Consider the following 20,470-nt stretch of genomic DNA (forward strand, 5'->3'; position numbering starts at 1 on the left):
AATTTAATTGCAGAATTTCCATTACCGATCTTTCGGAAAAATTCGTTAACGATTTGTAATGGAATTTCAAGTTTTAACCACTTAATAATTCATAAAGAAAATTGATATCAGTAAAAACACTATACCTAATTGATAGGTCTACCTTTTAAGTTCTGTGAACTTTCATTATCCTCCCTCATGAGGGAGATGTGGGTTTTTGGTAATGGAGTTTCAAGGCCCAAGGCAAAGTTTCTTAAACCTACAGAAGACAGAAAAATGTATCCAAAACTAAATATACAGTGCCTTCAGAAAGTCTTCACACACCTTGACTTTTTCCAATTAATTAAAAATGAAAAGCTGAAATGTTTTGAGTCAATAAGTATTCAACCCCTTTGTTATGGAAAGCCTAAATACATTCAGGATTAAAAAAGGCTTAACAAGTGACATAATAAGTTGCATGGACTCATTCTGTGTGCAATAATGGTGTTTAACATGAGTTTTTGAATGACTACTTCTTTGTACCCTACACATACAATTATCTGTAAGATCCCTCAGTCAAACAGTGAATTTCAAACAAAGATTCAACCACAAAGACCAGGGCGGTTTTTCAATGCCTTGTGAAGAAGGGCACGTATTGGTAGATGGGTAAAAAGAAAAATCATACATTAAATATCCCTTTGAGCAGTGTTTCCCAACTGGCGGGCCGAGTGGTTTTATTTGCCCCCTCCAGGTTCTCTGATAAAAAATAAAAAATAAAACAACATACATGTTTTGGCTCCAAGTGATTTCCACCGGTAGTCCCATAATTCACCTTTCAGCAGGACAATAACCTAAAAGACAAGGCCAAATGTACGCTGGAGTTGCTTACCAAGATGACATTGAATGTTCCTGAGGGACCTACTTAGTCTTGACTTAAATAGGCATGAAAATGTACTGCAAAACATGAAAATGGCTGTCTAGCGATGATGAACAACCAACTTGACAGAGCTTGAAGAATTGTAAAAATAATAATGTGCAAATATTGTACAATCCAGGTGTGGAAGGTTCTTAGAGACATATCTAAAAATACTCACAGCTGTAATCAATGCCCAAGGTGATTCTAACATGTTGTGAATGAATACTTATGATATTTATGTATTTCATTTTCAAAACATTTGCAAACATTTCTTACATTTTTTTTTTCACTTTGTCATTATGGGGTATTATGTGTAGATGGGTGAAAACAAATATTTAATCAATTTTGAATTCAGGCTGTAACACAACTAAATGTGGAATAAGTCAAGGGTTATGAATACTTTTTGAAGGCACTGTAAGTGTTGATATTATTTCTCAGGAGTCTTTACTTTAACATTATTGTGTTTCTGGTAGATGTTTTCTAAGACCCATTTTCCATCTGTTTGACCAGAAATCAAAGCCTTTGCTTATTCCACGTTTTTAGGATGGAAAATGGTTAAATATTTATATATGCCTTCATTTAAAAAAATATATATAAATGTGGCTTTCTTTTGACAACCAATTTGACATGCTCTTATGAACGTCACATGTTGTTGCTCATGGGTCCTTTTATATGGAAATTACCTAGTGTGTTTATGTTTGAGCTAACTTATTAAAAAATGTATACATTTTGTAAACTCGATTTACCACCGTCACATTCATTTCAACTCAACAAGTGTGTTTTCCTCTATAACCAATATGACCATGTGGATTGAATGTCCAATTGAATCCTCTATGAAATGAGGAAAACAATAATTGTACATGTATTGATCTCATGGTGAACCATGATAGAATACAGGAACAGAGATCTGAGGAATGATGTCCTTCAGCAAATATTTCTCCTTGTGTCATTGCTGTACCCTGCCATTCATACATGCCTTTGTTGGTGTATATCGAAAGCACGCTTTGGACGTAGGCAATCCATTGTGCCTATTTTTATTCCACATGAAAATGCCAGGGAATGTGTTTGGGCTTCTCTTTCTCCAGTGGTCCTTCAATAAATCACAATCACAGTTTCCTACAGACAAGTTAGAAAATATATACCGTGGGTGTAATTGTGAGTAATGCTCTGTGGCATTTCAACAGACATGTCTTTTTCTATCATTAGAACATTTGAGGTTATCTTTCATATCTCTCGTCTGTAACTTAAAAGTGGTCATTGCAGTGTCAGACTGGGTGTTTACTGCTCCCCAGGTGTCAACCACTATGGGTCTGTTTCTCCCTTTCATTCTGTGGAAATGCTTATTCCCTACTGAGCAATTTATTTCCCCTGAACCTCACAGGGGCAGAGGCAGAGAGGAACCGCTTTTGTGTTGGTCTTGTAAACTTTCACAAGGTTCAACAATTGATTTTGAGCATCTCGTTTTAGCTCCAACAGTTTTGGGGTGTTTTCCCTGCCAGATCTCAAACTAGTTCATTACCTGCATGACGCTGCTGATTCTGCTCAAAACCTTTTATAGAAGATGTTTTATTGTGTTGTTTCTCCCCAGGTCTCCAACTTGTACCTGTATGACAGTGTGCTGATGCTGGCCAACGCCTTCTACAGTAAGCTGGAGGACAGAAAGTGGCATAGCATGGCTAGTCTGAACTGCATGAGGAAGTCCACCAAGCCCTGGAATGGAGGCTGGTCTATGCTGGACACCATCCAGAAGGTAGGACACAGACTAACTCATATGGTGTCTTAATGGATTCCTTTCATTTTTTTCACATGTAGCTCAACTCTTTGAATACAGATGTACAAGGAGAATGATTTAGTATTTTGTGTTTAGATTCAAGTTTCAAGTTTTATTTGTCGTACGTGCAGGATTCACATCGTATACACCGTCAAACTGAATGCTTCCATGCAGTCTCCTTGGCGTGCCAATTTTCTTCAGCTGCCTTAGGAAGTAGAGATGCTGTTGGGCCCTCTTGACAAGAGTGGTGGGGTTGTTGGTCCATGTCAAGTGCTCGGTGATGTGGGCGCTGAGGAGCTTAAAACTGCTGACTAATGCAGTCCCTTTAATGTGGATCAGTGGGATGATCCTTCCTCTGCTTCCTGAAGACAACAATCAACTTTCAGGGCTCCCGAGTGGCGCAGCGGTCTAAGGCACTGCATCACAGTGCTAGAGGCATCACTACATCACTGACCCTGGTACGATCCCAGGCTGTATCACAACTGGCCATGATCGGGAGTCCCATAGAGCGGCCCGCAATTGGCCCATCGTCGTACTGGTTAGGGTTTGGCCGGCGTAGGCCGTCATTGTAAATAGGCAAGTCCGTTAAGAACAAATGCTTATTTAAATATAGGTTAAATAAAAATTTAAATCCTTTGTTTTGCTGACATTGAGGGAAAGGTTGTTGTCTTGGCACCACAATGCCACTTCACTTACCTCCTTCCTATAGGCTGACTTGTCATTTTTGGTTATCAGGCCTACATCCTTGGTATCATCAGCCAACTTGACGATGGAGTTGGTGTCGTGCAAAGCCACGCAGTCATGGGTGAACATATGGAATACAGCAGACGGCTGAGAACACACCCCTGGGGGGCCCCTGTGTTAACAGTCAGGGTTGAGGAGGTGTTGTTGCCAATCCTCACAGCCTGTGGTCTTCCCGTCTGGCCGATAGTAATTTGGGCATGTCACCTTGTTTTTCTTGGGCATTGGGAGGATGGTGGTCTCCTGGGACAGAGAAATGTTGAAGATGTCAGAGAAAACGCCCGCCAGCTATTCAGCACACACTCTGATGCCATTTTCCAGGGATGGCATCTGGGCTGGTGTCTTTGTGAGTTTTCACTCTCTTGAAAGTTTTCCTCACGTCAGCCTTGTATAGCAAATGCACCTGGTCGTCCAGAGCACAGAGTATCTTCCTGGATACCTCGAAGCGAGCATAGAATGTGTTAAACTCGTCTGGGAAGGAGGCTTAGGTGGGCACCACACAGCTGGATTTCCCTTTGTTGTCCATTATTGTCTGTAGTCCTTGCCGCATGTGTCACGAATATGAGTTGTCAAACATCAATACAAGTTTGCTCTGCACACAACTGAGTAATTGAGGTTTGTTCTGTTGACATTGAATGCTGCAGTACGTGATCTCCGTATGGTACGGATATCTCCGTTCATCAAAGGTTTTTGGTTGGGGTTTGTCCGTATTGTTATTGTGGGTACAACATCATCAACACATTTCCTAATGAAGCCTGTGACTGACGATGTATATTCTTCAATGTTGATGTATGTTTCTCCTTGGTGGATGAATCTTTGAACATATTTCAATCAGTATTCTCAAAACAATCTTGCAGCATTTGGTCTGCCTCCTCTGTCCAACGACTCACTATTCTCTGTGTTGGTGTCTCCCTGTTGAGGAACAGAGAGATGTGATCTGATGGTCCAGCAGGTTGTTTCTTCTTGTGGGGCAGGATACATTTTGGTGATAATTGCTTGGTTAAAATCACCCACGACAATAAAGACTGCTTCCGGGTGAGACGATTCTTGCTGGCTAATTATCTTGTACAGTGACTTACAGGAGCAATTGCGATATGCCTTGCTCAACGGCACATCGACAGATTTTTCACCAAGTCAGCGCAGGGATGCTGGCCCAACGCTCTTAACCGCTATGCTTCGACCGCCCCAAATCGCGTGAACAGGAGCTTGAGATGTTTTCAATCTCAGTCCACCGGGTATTGTTGATGAGGAAACACACCCCTCCCTCCTACTCTTACCAGAAGCTGCCTTTCGATCCATACGGAAAATGGAAAAGCCATCTGGTTGAGTCAAGTATATCTTCCGTAAGCCATGTCTCTGTAAAAAACAAAGCCACAGCATTCCCTGATGTCCCTCTAAGATTGAGGCCTTCCTCTGAGTTCATAAAAAAAAATCCAGCGATTTCACATTTTAGCCTTCAGGATAATAGAAAGAGGAGGCCGTATAGCACATCTTTTCAGCCTAGCTTGGAGTCCCCCTTTCCTTTCTCGGCTTCATTCACCAGCATTGCCTTCGGTCATCTTGGTTTATCCAAATTAACAAATTAGAACAAAATGTACTTGATTGCATCAATTTATAGGCTGTGATTAAACCCTTCATGAAATTAATCATTTAGAAATTAACAAAAGTGTTTTTCTTAAAATATTGAAAGGAAAAAGGACCTATTGTATGACTAATTGTTTTCTTATGAAGTCATGATGACACTGCCTTGTTGACTAGTCATGATTTCACTCTACTGCTCACCATTCCCTGAGAAACCAGATGATTTTGAAATGTTTTACGTACTTTGCACATCATCTAATGGACATCACTTTGCACCAGGCACCTGCACGGATAGGGCTCTACCTGTGCAGAGCACATGCCCCTTTGCCCTTCCACTCTCCCAAGTGCCCTTTTTGGTGGTGGTATAGTTTCCCACAAAATGTTTTTTTTGTATGCATTTTGTATCATGGTTGTTCGGAATCCACTACCAGCTAGTCGTTGTCAAGTTCGCCACCCCCCTCCCCGTCCATTGGTTGCATCTGATGATCTTCCATGTACTGAGCTTGTGCGCGCCTGGTTGTGACTTTTTCCCAGTCTGTTCTGTATGGTGGTGTCCAAACAGGCTTGAGAGATGCTGTCACCAGTCGAGTGTGTGTAGCTAGCTACCTAGTTTAAATATCAACAGTACTGCCACAGCAGCATAACATTTGATTAACACTTGATAACACTTGATTTAGCCTACATCATCATCAATATTCAGTCTAGTTGGCTGATATGTACAGCAGAGAGAGGCAGAAATACATAGAGAGTAAAGGTCTTCACGGGTCCATTCCGAAATGGATCTGGGGCTTTCCCACCTGAACCCGATATGCATAAATAAATAAAAAAATATAATTTCGAGACTCGTTCCCAAACGGACCCGAGGACAACTAGACCCATTCCGTATAGACCTGGTCCGGATCCAGACAAGATGTGATCTGAGTCAGGAAAGCAGCTACTTTATTTTTGGGTATTCGGGTACAGATGGATCCGTGAAGACCTCTAATAGAGAGATAAATCACAATCAGTAAAATATATTGAGCTAATTTACTAAGCAGATTTACTAGCAAAAAATACATTTTTCATTTTGAGCCCCCATTTTGAGGTCTGTGCACGGCCCTGCTTTGCTTTGGTCTGTATAGAAATTGAGCTGGTAAGCTTGGTGGTCCAGCTAGTTGGACCATACAGTGCATTCAGAAACCATACAGTGCATTCAGTGCATTTTGCTCATTTATAAAATATAGAAAACTGAAATATTGCATTTACTTAAGTATTCAGACCCTTTACTCAATAGTTTGTTGAGGCACCTTTGGCAGCGATTACAGCCTTAAGTCTTCTTGGGTATGACGCCACAAGCTTGGCACACCTGTATTTGGGGAGTGTCTCCCATTCTTCTCTGCAGATCCTCTCAAGCTCTGTCAGGTTCAATGGGAGCATCACTGCAAAGCTATTTTCAGGTCTCTCCAGAGATTTTCGATCAGGTTCAAGTCCGGGTTCTGGCTGGGCCACTCAAGGACATTCGGAGACTTGTCCCGAAGCCACTCATGCATTGTCATGGCTATGTGCTTAGGTTCGTTGTCCTGTTGTAGGTCCTGAACGCTCTGGAATAGGTTTTCATCAAGGATCTCTCTGTACTTTGCTCCATTCATCTTTCCCTCGATCCTGACTAGAAACTCAGTCCCTACCGCTGAAAAACATCCCACAGCATGATGCTGCCACCACCATGCATCACCGTAGGGGTGGTGCAAGATTTCCTCCAGAATAATGCTTGGCATTCAGGCTAAAGAGCTCAATCTTGGTTTCTAAGAGTCTTTAAGGTGCCTTTTGGCAAACTCCAGGCAGGCTGTCATGTGCTTTTTACTGAGGAGTGGCTTTTGTCTAACCACTCTACCATAACAGCCTTTTTGCAGGAGTACTGCAGAGATGGTTGTCCTTCTGGAACATTCTCACATCTCCACAGAGGAACTCTGGTGCTCTGTCAGAGTGACCATCAGGTTCTTGGTCACCTCCATGACCAAGGCCCTTCTCCCCCGATTGCTCAGTTTGGCCAGCTCTAGGAAGAGTCTTGCTGGTTCCAAACTTCTTCCATATAAAAATGGAGGCCGCTGGGTTGTTGGGGACCTTCAGCACTGCAGACATTTTTTGGTACTCTTCCCCAGATCTGTGCCTCGACACAATCCTGTCTCGGAGCTCTACGAACAATTCCTTCGACCTCATTGCTTAGTTTTTGCTATGACATTCACTGTCAGCTGTGGGACCTTATTTTGACAAGTGTGTGTCTTTCCAAATCAATTCCAATTAATTTAATTTACCACAGGACTCCAATCAAGTTGTAGAAACATCTCAAGGGTGATCAATGGAAACAGGATCCACCTGAGCTCAATTTCGAATCTCATAGCAAAGGGTCTGAATGCTTATGTGCATAAGGTTCTGTTTTTATATTCACAAACATTTCTAAAAATCTGTTTTCGCTCTTTCATTATGGGGTGTTGTGTGTAGATTGTTGAGGATCATTTTTTTATTGTATCACTTTTAGAATAAGGCTGTAAACATTTTTGGAAAAGTAAAGGGGTCTGAATACTTTCCGAATGCACTGTATAAGCCATACAGTGTGAGTTTATAAAGTATCCTTTCCATATCACCTCATATAGATGCATCAGCATTTGGATGCATTTGTACTCCGTTGGCACTCAAGCGTAGGTTGCGTTGTAGTGTACTTATTTAAAATGTGGACACAGACATGTTCAGCAATCAACTTAGATGATTGCTGAACATGTTATAGACCACTCAAAGCATATTAGAGATTTGAGCTTTCCTCAGTTCCTGCCTTTTAAGGAGTTTGTCCTAGCCACTGTGCCTCTGCCTCTGCATTGTTTGCTCTTTGGGGTTTTAGGCGCAGGTTGACATTTATTTTGGTGAGAATTGTCCTGAAGGCAGAACTGAGCGATTTCCCCTTAGATAGGCCAGATGCAAAGTCAAAATTGACTACATTGTAAAAATTTATTAAAACAAAAAGATGCGTTTTGGTCTTAATTTAGGATTAAGGTTAGGTTTTGACCCAGTAACCGAAAGGTTGCTGGATCGAATCCCCGAGATGACAAGGTAAAAATCTGTCAATCTGCCCCTGAACAAACCCACTGTTCCCCGGTAGGCCTTCATTGTAAATAAGAATGTATTCTTAACTGACTTGCATAGTTAAATAAAGGTTACATTAAAAAAATACTAAAATAGTGGTGTGGTTAAGGGTAGGTTTAAAAACTGATTTTATGACTTTGTGTCTGTGCCAGCTAGTAACCACTCTGCAGAGCTGCCTCCAGAACAAGAATTATATTAAAAAAAACACTAACCTGCATTTTGTTTTATGCTGGGTATCTGTACAGCACTTTGGGACAACTGCTGATGTAAAAAGGGCTAAATAAAATGCATTTCATTGATTGATTAGAAACCACTTAAAGTATCCTTGTTATTGTGCTGTTGCCATAGAGACGGATCACCGGGTTAACAGGAATGATGGACTTCCGTGCCGAAGGTTCTAACTCCCACGTCCAGTTTGAGATCCTGGGGACCAGCTACAGTGAGACGTTTGGGAAAGATGTCAAACGGGTGAGTCAATGTTGAACAACGCAAATGGACATCCTGTTTTATTCACAGCTTTTTTCTGATATTGATCAATTGTGTTTCGGTACATGCAAGAACATATGCAATCATGGGCACAATGTGTATTCTAACTGTGTTTAGTAGTTCCAAAAACATCCAGTGATTTTGCAGAGTATTTACAGAAATACTCATCATAAATGTGGATGAAAATGCAAGTGTTATACATGGAACTTCAGATAAACTTCTCCTTAATGCAAACGCTGTGTCAGATTTCAAAAAAGCTTTACCGAAAAAGCAAACCATGCAATAATCTGAGTACGGCGCTCAGAGACCAAAACAACCCAAACAGATATCCGCCATGTTGGAGTCAACAGAAGTCAGAAATAACATTATAAATATTCACTTACCTTTGATAATCTTCATCACAATGGATGGACTCCCAGGAATCCCAGTTCCACAATAAATGTTTGTTTTGTTCGATAATGTCCATAATTTATGTCCAAATACCTCCTTTTGTTAGCGCGTTCAGTTCCCAAACCAAAATTCATGATGCGCGTTCACTAGGAGCAGACGAAAAGTCAAAAAGTTCTGTTACAGTCCGTAGAAACATGTCAAACGAAGTATAGGATCAATCTTTAGGATGTTTTTAACATAAATCTTCAATAATGTTCCAACCGGAGAACTCCTTTGTCTGTAGTAATGCAATGGAACAGAGCTTGCTCTCACGTGAACGAGCGTCACGAGCTCATGGCACTTTGCCAGAGCCCTGACTCATTCCCCTCTCATTCGCCCCACTTCACAGTAGAAGCATCAAACAAGGTTCTAAAGCCTCTTACTTCTACCCCCTCCTTTTTTGAAAATTCTGTTAAAAATCGCGCAACTTTTCAGCGTCCTGCTACTCATGCCAGGAATATAGTATATGCATATGATTAGTATGTGTGGATAGAAAACACTCTGAAGTTTATAAAACTGGTTAAATCACGGCTGTGACTATAACAGATCGTGTGTTTCATTGAAAAACGCAAGAAAAACTGCTCTCTGAAAGCTAAAAATAATTTCCATAAGTCACTTCCACCAGTTATTAAATGAGAACAGAATTTAATGGCGATCTACCTGCAATTCATACAAATTCCGCACGATGGCGCCATTGTCCTAATTTTCAATTGAATTAATTGTTGGAAAATCCTTCTATCTGACCTCCATTTTCCCAGTCTTCACCCGGATGCAGTTGAGGGAGATATCAGATGGCATTGTTTTTGCAAGTGAAGACCTATTGAAAAGACATCGCCCTGTAATCATTTTGATAGATTATAAACGTTTACTAATACCTAAAGTTGGATTACAAAAGGATTTCGAAGTGTTTTGTGAAAGTTTATCGTCGACTTTTTTAATTTTAAAAAATTACGCAGCGTTTAAAAACGATGATTTTTTCTGAATGACACAGATCCCATACAAAGCTATTTTGGGTATATATGGACCGATTTAAACGAAAAAAAGACCCAATAGTGATGTTTATGGGGCATATAGGAGTGCCAAGAAAGAAGCTCGTCAAAGGTAATGAATGTTTTATATTTTATTTCTGCGTTTTGGGTAGCGCCGGCTATCGCAAAATCTGTTGTTTACGTGTCGAGCTGGCATTTTGGGGGGTGCATGCTATCAGATAATAGCTTCTCATGCTTTCGCCGAAAAGCATTTTAAAAATCTGACTTGCTGGCTAGGTTCACAACGAGTGTAGCTTTAATTCAATACCCTGCTTGTGAATTTTGATCAAAGATTGAGTTGTATAGTACATTTAGCATTTAGCGTAGCGCATTTGCATTTCCAGGGGCATACTTGAGACGTCTGCGTCTCAAGTATGGTCAAGAAGCTAACCCAGACTGTTGACATCCAGTGGAAGCCTTTGGAAGTGGAATATGACCAATATCCCACTGTATCTTCAATAGGGAATGAGATGAAAAACGACCAACCTCAGATTTCCAACTTCCTGGTTGGATTTTTTCTCAGGTTTTTGCCTGCCATATGAGTTATGTTATACTCACAGACATCATTCAAACAGTTTTAGAAACTTCAGAGTGTTTTCTATCCAGTGCATTCTATCTATCCATATACTAATAATATGCATATATTAGCAACTGGGACTGAGTAGCAGGCAGTTTACTCTGGGCACCTTATTCATCCAAGCTACTCAATACTGCCCCCAGCCATAAGAAGTTAATAAGTACATTTGTACATGTGAGTACACACACTTACAAATACCTTAGTTGATGATTAATGTAGATCCTTATAAACCATTTACTAAACACTAGAATGGCCGGGCCTCGACAAATACAATAGCTGGGGTAGGCAAGAGGATGGTCGTGGACAGGCAAAAGGTCAAAACCAGTTCAGAGTTCCAGAGGTACAGAATTGCAGGCAGGCTCGAGGTCAGGGCAGGCCGAATGGTCAGGCAGGCGGGAATGGAGTCCAGAAAAACAGGCAAAGGTCAAAACCGGGAAGACTAGTAAAGAGAATAGAAAAGCAGGAGCACGTGGAAAACACGCTGATTGACTTGAACATACAAGACGACCTGGTGCAGAGAGACAGGAAACACAGGGATAAATACACTGGGGAAAATAAGCTACATCAGGAGGGTGTGGAGACAATTACAAGGACAGGTCCCCAGCTCTAGGGACGTCTGACGTCCTACCTGGGCACATACCTGGCTGCCCGGGGTGTGTCTCACCGTATATACTGGCTGGCCATCGATGACACGGGGGGGGGGGGGGCTAGTAGCAGAAGACAGAGGACAGTGAGACAAGGGTTTAATCCTGGAAACAGGAAATGTAGGGTGAACACGGAGGGTACTGGTAAACAGCAGACGGGCAGCAGTGGACCACCATGCCCTCAGCCCGACCCGATAGCGAGGAGCCAGAGTCCGATGGCGGTCCCCTTGTCGACCGATACTTGGGGCTGGTCTTGAGAAGAGCCGCCCTAGGTCTTTTTCAGGTACGCCGACAGCGGCGGACAAACATCTGGGCTGAAGGTACGTTGACCTCAACGTCTTGCTCTGGGAAGAGCGGGGGCTGATTACCCATGGAGCATTTGATAGGGGATAGTCCAGTAACCGAGCAAGGGAGAATGTTCCTGGCATATTCGACCCAGACTAGTTGCTACTCCAGGTGGTGGGGTCACTGACAACCAGACACCAGAGTGCCGTCTCTATATCTTGATTGGCTTGCTCCGACTGGCCATTAGATTGAGGATGAAACCCAGAGGACGACCCAATAAGAGTGCAGAATGCCTTCCAGAATTGGGACGAGAACCGAGGATCCCGGTCCGAGACAACGTCAACCGGGAGTCCATTGATACGTTAGACGTGCTGCACCATAAGCTGGACCGTCTCCTTGGCTGAAGGAAATTTAGGAATGGGGATGCAATGGGCAGCCTTGGAGAATCTGTCCACCACCGTCAGAATGGTAGTGTTGCCATCTGATGGAGGAAGCCCAGTGACAAAATCCAGAGAAATATGGGACCAGGAGCGATGAGATACAGGAAGTGGCTGTAGGAGTTCAGGCGGAGCTTGCCACGGAGTCTTGCTTTGCGCACATACCATGCATGCGGCGACGAAGGCCAGTTCGTACTATAAGGGCACAAGGCGAGTCCCAGATGCAGACACAGGAGGCAGATGGTTAAAGTCCAAGATGTTTATTAACAATCCAAAAGGGGTAGGCAAGAGAATTTTCGTGGACAGGCAAAAGGTCAAAACGAGTTCAGAGGTACAGAATAGCAGGCAGGCTCGAGGTCAGGGCAGGCAGAATGGTCAGGCAGGCAGGAATGGAGTCCAGAAAAACTGGATCTGAAACAGATCAGTGCGTGACAAGAATAGCATGTTTTGTTCTTTTGAAATACAATTGAAATGTGAAATTCTTTTGAAGTTCAGTCGACCTTCAGATCAAAACCGTTCTATGCTAATATATTTTCAACATGGTGATGGACGAAGGATAAGGCTTCAAAATGTACCACAATCCAGCGATGCAAGGTGTCGCTGTACTCCTAATGATCCCATTTATCCAAGCTGCGAAATCGAGAACATTTAAATCATGCAAATTTTTCATTATACTGCCTTTTTCGTAAAATGATAGGCTAGCTAATGCCTAAGTAGCCCATTGAATTACACAACGCTAACATCCGTAACTTTAGATTAGGACCTGCAAAATAGTTTATCAATAATTAGTAAATGGTTTATAAGGATCTACATTAGTTATCAATCAATTAGTAAGTGCATGAACTCACAGTTATAAATGCACTCATTAAAAATGATCAACTGGGTGGTTGGAGACCCAATTTTGTTTTACTGCTCTAATTACGTTGGTAACCAGTTTATAATAGCAAGAAGGCACCCCGGGGGTTTGGGGTGTGACTAATATACCACGGCTAAGGGCTGTGTCCATGTACTCTGCATTGTGTCATGCATAAGAACAGCCCCTAGCCATGGTATATTGGCCATATACCACGCCCCCTCGGGCCTTATTGCTTAAGCTTACCATTCATGACCTATATAAATACATTTATAAATATGTATATAAATGGTGAGTCAATCCATTAATCAACCATTTAACATGCCTTAGAAATAATATTTTGAGTTGACAATAACTCATTATAACCAGTTTATATGTACATTTGTAGTATATTATTAATTATTTCCAAATTGTGAGCATACTGTGTTCCAATGACTATATATGAATGGACAAAGCAATCAATCACTTGACACCATTTATTCCTATGTGAAAACTCAATAGCGCACTGAAGCGAAATTAAGTTGGAAAGATGTCATCTCATGGAGACATAACATGGGCAGAATGAGCTACTCCAGGAAGTGACATTGCAGGCTAGCTCATTGCTGCCCCCTTTCATTGAGTAACTCAAGTTGATGGCCGACTATTGTACTGCAGGCTGCCATTAGCAACTCAATTATCCTTATAACTTCTTCTGTGCGGTTTTAAAATAATTGGTTCAAGGACATACATCTGGTGTTTTAGAATCAATTATTGGTACCATGATTGTCTCCAAATATATATATATATTTACACGAAAATTGACCACAAATATAGCTTTCTTTCCATTCACAATCATGTGGGTTCCTGTTATTTGCTAACAATGCCTGCAGTACTACTTTTTCACTTTGAACTTCCCTGCTATGATCATACACCTTATTAATTATCTTATAAATCATTCATAAATAATTTAAAGTGTTTATAAATGTTTACAGAACTATTTTGAGATTGCATATTGCCATTTACAAATATAAGAATAATGATAAATGGTAAGTAAAGTATTTACAAACGGTTTAGAAATGGTTTAATAAGGGACCTATAAAGTGTTCCCTGAAGGTCAGACACACACAGCTATACCAGCTTAAAGAGATGCATAATATGTTCTGCAGGTGCAGTGTGGTAGTGTGTCAATACCTATCACAGACAATTTACTTATGATACTCATTAGTGGGCCAGTTATCTAAAATGGAAAAGCCAAAAGTGGAAATTAGACAACATCAATAAGGAGACAAAACATCAATAAATGTTGTGTGTGTGTGTGTGTGTGTGTGTGTCTGTGCATCTATGTATGTGTCTGTGCGTGTGTATATGTGTGCCTGTGGTATGCAAGTCTGTGTGTGTGCGTACATGCAAGTGTGTGTGTGAAAACGAACTAACAATAACCACAAATAGTATGCTTTGTTTGTGTGCACTGTGCGAGTTGTTGTTTGTTGATGCTTCTGTCCTGGTTCAGTCACAAAGTTACTGCAGAATTAAGAGGAATTGAGTTGACTGGCAATCAATGTGGAGCAGGGAGTGACTGGGAACTGTAATGAAGATTTAATCACTAGACTACCTAACTGGAATTATTAAGCCAATTCATCATACTATGGCCATTGGCAATTGCGGAAAACACACACACACACACACACACACACACACACACACACACACACACACACACACGCTACACAGTATAAGCAACACATGCCGACTATACACATGGTCACATGAGTACACACTACCTGTGCTGAAAAACATGTGCAGGCATATAGATACAGCAGACACACAAACACTGGAGCATTCTTTTCTTGAAATCATTAGAGGCACCCAGGCAGGGCATGGGAGGGCCAGCTAATGGCATGCCAAATGCATTCAGTGTTGTTGTTCATTATCAGTATGCCTGTCTGCCTTCCCCTTGGAGCATGGCCATTTACTGGGGAAACCAGACACAAACACAAGTACCTCTCTGTCCCATTTAATAGCCTGTTCATATGTTCCCGATGAGGAGTGTGGGATTGATTCAGCTATCACACAGGTCGACCATCACAAACAACATTGTCTCGCTCAGGAAAATAATTTTGTCCTTACCGATGCATGTTGAGTTGGCTTTGAGGACATTAAAGGGACATTTCACTGCTGCTCTATTTGGCTATATATAGGTCCATTAGTTAACATATAATTCGTATCATAAACATTTCAAATTTCCTCACTACACGTAAATACGAGCGTTTCTGCATCTCACCGGTAGAAATGAGCCAGCAACATTTCCTGGTTGTAAGCAAACCACATTATCCAGAATTCATAGCGATTTCAGGACGTGGAGGACCACCCCGTGGTGTAACTAGGGCTGTTGCGATGATCGTATTACCACCACGACTGCAGTCATGAGTCATGACCTCAGTAAAATTCCAACTGACCGTAGAGTCACGGTAGTCTCACTTATGCACTCTGGACATGCTTTGTTAGTACCCAACTCACTAACGATCATCAGGTTACTAATGGCCTGGTACTCAGGGCTCTTTTGTCATTCTAAGCACTCTGACATCAAAAATCACATCACACACTTATCATGAAAAAGTGTGTGCTTTTAAAGCTCACCTCACTGTGATTGATCAATTTGAAGAAAGAAGAAGTTCAACAACAGGTTGAAACTGAGTGGAAAACATGGTCATTCTGGATGTTGTTCCAAAGCCTAACAAAACGAATTGGACAGCGCTTTCTAAGCTGATGATTAATTCAAAACATCCATAAGCATATTCATATATGCATTGGCTTATATATATATATATATATATATATACAGCTCAAAAAATTAAAGGGACCACTTAAACAACACAATGTAACTCCAAGTAAATCACACTTCTGTGAAATCAAACTGTCCACTTAGGAAGCAACACTGATTGATAATATAACACATCCTAGATCTGAATGAATGAAATATTCTTATTAAATACTTTTTTCTTTACATAGTTGAATGTGCTGACAACAAAATCACACTAAAATGATCAATGGAAATCAAATTTATCAACCCATGGAGGTCTGGAATTGGAGTCACACTCAAAATTAAAGTGGAAAACCACACTACAGGCAACGTGGCGTTGGTGGATGGAGCAAGACATGATGTCCCAGATGTGCTCAATTGGATTCAGCCCCCCAAAGAAATGCCACCCCACACCATGACTGACCCACCGCCAAACCGGTCATGCTGGAGGATGTTGCAGGCAGCAGAACGTTCTCCACGGCGTCTCCAGACTGTCACGTCTGTCACATGTGCTCAGTGTGAACCTGCTTTCATCTGTGAAGAGCACAGGGCGCCAGTGGCGAATTTGCCAATCTTGGTGTTCTCTGGCAAATGCCAAACGTCCTGCACTGTGTTGAGCTGCAAGCACAACCCCCACCTGTGGACGTTGGGCCCTCATACCACCCTCATGGAGTCTGTTTCTGACCGTTTGAGCAGACACATGCACATTTGTGGCCTGCTGGAGGTCATTTTGCAGGGCGCTGGCAGTGCTCCTCCTGCTCTTCCTTGCACAAAGGCAGAGGTAGCGGTCCTGCTGCTGGGCTGTTGCCCTCCTAAGGCATCCTCCACATCTCCTGATGTACTGGCCTGTCTCCTGGTAGCGCCTCCATGCTCTGGACACTACGCTGACAGACACAGCAAACCTTCTTGCCACAGCTCGCATTGATGTGCCATCCTGGATGAGCTGCACTACCTGAGCCACTTGTGTGGGTTGTAGACTCCATCTCATGCTACCACTAGAGTGAAAGCACCGCCAACATTCAAAAGTGACCAAAACATCAGCCAGTAAGCATAGGAACTTAGAAGTGGTCTGTGGTCACCACCTGCAGAACCACTCCTTTATTGGGGGTGTCTTGCTAATTGCCTATAATTTCCACCTGTTGTCTATTCCATTTGCACAACAGCATGTGAAATGTATTATCAATCAGTGTTGCTTCCTAAGTGGACAGTTTGATTTCACAGAAGTGTGATCTACTTGGAGTTACATTGTGTTGTTTAAGTGTTCCCTTTATTTTTTTTGAGCAGTGTATATATGAGCCGTAGCCCGAAAAAAGCATGAATTAAAAAAATGATTGTGCCATTGTACAATACATAGCCCTTCCTCATATTATGCACAGCAGATAAATATTAAATTATCTGATTTAAGATGTCTTTGGTACATAATTAGTCTAGTCTATATGCAAAATTAAACAAATTCAGAGCTAGCCTACAATTATAGTGAATTTGTATTTTTTTCTGTTTTCATAATTCATAGGCTGACCCATTACGTACATAATATCTCACCACCATGTGTTTTAACCTCCTCCCCTCTCTTCTTCATCCCTTTCTCAAGCACACAGAAATATGGGTTGTCGACAGTTTAATTAAATATGTTTTGTTGTGAAAACATGATACTATTGATATTTCCGAACAGATTTCACTTGGGTTGGAGTGCCCATGGCATACAGAGTTTGTGCGGAATATCACCTGTTGCACAGCAAGAGGCTGCATGCTCCTCAAATAGTGGTTGATTCTGACACCTATGTGAGAATGCTGTTCATTGACTACAACTCATCATTCAACACCATAGTGCCCAGGACGCTCATCACTAAGCTAAGGGCTTTGGGATTTAAACACCTCCCTCTGCAACTGAATCCTGGACTTCCTGATGGGGCTGCCCCCAGGTGGTAAGGGTCGGTTGCAACACGTCTGCCATGCTTATCCTCAACACTCTGGTCCTTCGGGGGTGTGTACTTATTCCCCTCCTGTACTCCCTGTTCACCCACTACTGCGTGGCCAAACACGAGTCCAACACCATCATTAAGTTTGCTGACGGCACAACAGTGGTAGGGCTGATCACCAACAATAATGAGACAGGCTATAGGGAGGTCAGAAAATTGTGTGTGGTGCCAGGATAATAACCTTTCTCTCAATGTGAGCAAGACAAAGGAGCTGATCGTGGACTACAGAAAAAGTCAGGCCAAACAGACCCCATTAACATCGACGTTGCTGTAGTGGAGCCGGTCGAGAGTTTCTACCTCCCAAGCCATAAGACTGCTGGACAATTAATCAAATGGCCACCAGACTATTTACATTGACACGCCCCCCCCCCCCACCCCCCATTTTTTTGTACACTGCTGCTACTCGCTGTTTGTTATCTATGCATAGTGTCATGTCTTTGGCATCATTAAACTGAAGACTTATTTTTAGTTTATCAAATCAAGTCTCTGTAATTATTCTTACGTGATTAACTAATCAGGTAGATGTAGTTAACTAGGAAGTCGAGGCACCAAGGAAAATATTCAGATTACTAAGTTATAATTTTCCTAATATACCTTCCAGGTATTTTAATATCTGATCAATTAGTCTTCTAATTAACAAATTATTCTTTACCTCACGTTAGTCTCATTCCGAACATTGTAAATTGTTGGTTATCTGCACGTACCCAGTCTTCACTCTGAGTCATCCATACATCAATTGTCTTAAACCATTTATTTATCAAATCACAGAAATGCACACAAACAAACAGTAGATAATTACAAGGAAGTGATAGCGGAGTTTCCCTAGTGGGATAAACCGGTATCGCGGCTTGGTGGACAAAAGGGAAGTGGGGGTCGAATGAGATAAAAGATACTACAAAGTTATAATTATAACAATTGAAATGCTAATCCTTTGCACATGAACGCTCACTCATTCGGGAATAATTGCAATCAGTAAATACTGTATATTTACGCTCAGTGTGTCGCCTTGATCTCTGTTGGAAAGTTTGTTTCTTTTGGAGAGTTTGTCCGCCCCCTCTCTCTGCTGTGGTTAGAATGGATAGTTCAGAGTAACATTCGGCAATGTGGTTATAGAATAGATGTTTCGGCGGTTGTCTATCTTTGTGTTCAATGACACCGAATTCCTAGCTGCAGACTAGTAATTACTATCAAAGATTTGTTCTTATTCTGTCGGTTCGATAGTCTCAGAGTTTAACCACGTGGTCTGGTTAAGAATTCAGCAGTGGGCTCAAACCTTAGCCCTCGCATAATTGAGAGAAGCATGGTCTGAAGATAAATTCCCAAGGTGGGGGTTATGTTCGGAAGAGCAGAAAGAGGCTGTCCCATGACGCCAGATCAATGTCTGTGCTCATGGGGCAGGCCTATGATTTAGTTAAACTCCAAAGGGAATTGGAGTTTCCTTCATTAAACAGTATAAAATCACATTACATAATTTCCCAAATAATTTCATCTTTACTCATTCATTTTATACACCAATTAGATGAAAGCCTCACAACTGAGACTCTTGTATAAACAGGGTTATGGTAATGTGGCTGTATTGGCTCTCATGAATTTCACAAAATTGTACCAAACGGACCAGTGTGTAGTTGGCTTATTCACCAACCATTTATACCTTCTCCAGAACATGAATATTGTTCAGTTCTCAAGTTCTGTGAGCTGGAAGAAGTTCCTTTCTTCTCTCTATGAAAACTCACTCTCTCTCTATACTGTCGGGCCATGAGGAAGAATCTCCTCTAGGAATTTATGGCCTGCCTAACACCAGCCTGGGTGTAGGAGAGAGAGGGGGATGTTGCTCGCTGTTCCCAAAAAGTACAATGTCATGACAAAAGTCACTTCACCCCTACCTACATATACAAATTACCTCAACTACCTATACCCCCGCACACTGACTCGGTACCCACTTGAAACCAAACATCCCGAATCCTGGATAATTGTCATCAACTACGCTAAATAGCATAGCACAACGGTCAAATAATCTTACTAGAAAATATTCATATTCATGAAATCACAAGTGAAATATACCGAAACACAGCTTAGCCTTTTTTAATCACCCTGTCATCTCAGATTTTGAAATTATGCTTTACAGCGAAAACAATACAAGCATTTGTGTAAGTTTATCTATATTAAAAGCAAAATATTATGTACACCTAGCGGCAGGAAACTTGGTCACGAAAATCAGAAAAGCAATCAAATTAATCGTTTACCTTTGATGATCTTCGGATGTTTTCACTCATGAGACTCCCAGTTAGACAGCAAATGTTCCTTTTGTTCCATAAAGATATTTTTATATCCAAATACCTCCGTTAGTTTGATGCGTTATGCCCAGGGATCCACCGGAAATAGCGGTCACGACAACGCAGATAAAAATTCCAAATTATATCCATAATATCGACAGAAACATGGCAAACATTTTTTATAATCAATCCTCAAGGTGTTTTTCAAATATCTATTTGATAATATATCAACCGGGACAGTTGGCTTTTCACTAGGACCGGGAGGAAAAATGGCTACCTCTCTGTTTTGCGCAAAAATCACACTGAGAGCCAACAACTGACCACTTACGCAATGTGGACGTTTACGCTCATTCTTCAAAATAAAGGCCTGAAACTACGTCTAAAGGCTGTAGACACCTTAGGGAAGCCACAGAAAAAGGAATCTGGTTGATATCCCTTTCAATGGTCAATAGGGATGCATAGGAACACAGAGCTTTCAAAATAAGAGTCACTTCCTGATTGGATTTTCCTCAGGCTTTCGCCTGCAATATCAGTTCTGTTATATTCACAGACAATATTTTTTACAGTTTTGGAAACTTTAGAGTGTTTTCTATCCTAAGCTGTCAATTATATGCATATT

At 41.5% G+C, this 20,470-nt stretch overlaps 1 protein-coding gene across 1 annotated transcript in view; it reads left to right on the forward strand.

Annotated features, from left to right (window-relative positions):
* The window catches only part of LOC139381503 (glutamate receptor ionotropic, delta-1-like), a 451,280-nt gene that overhangs the window by 358,102 nt on the left and 72,708 nt on the right, over positions 1 to 20,470 (forward strand). The window contains exons 7-8 of the mRNA XM_071125103.1: positions 2,463 to 2,624; positions 8,430 to 8,549. Coding sequence (XP_070981204.1) covers positions 2,463 to 2,624; positions 8,430 to 8,549 — 282 coding nt within the window. The remainder of the gene's footprint in view (positions 1 to 2,462; positions 2,625 to 8,429; positions 8,550 to 20,470) is intronic.

The sequence above is a fragment of the Oncorhynchus clarkii genome, chromosome 23 (assembly GCF_045791955.1).
Source record: "Oncorhynchus clarkii lewisi isolate Uvic-CL-2024 chromosome 23, UVic_Ocla_1.0, whole genome shotgun sequence".
NCBI lineage: Eukaryota > Metazoa > Chordata > Actinopteri > Salmoniformes > Salmonidae > Oncorhynchus > Oncorhynchus clarkii.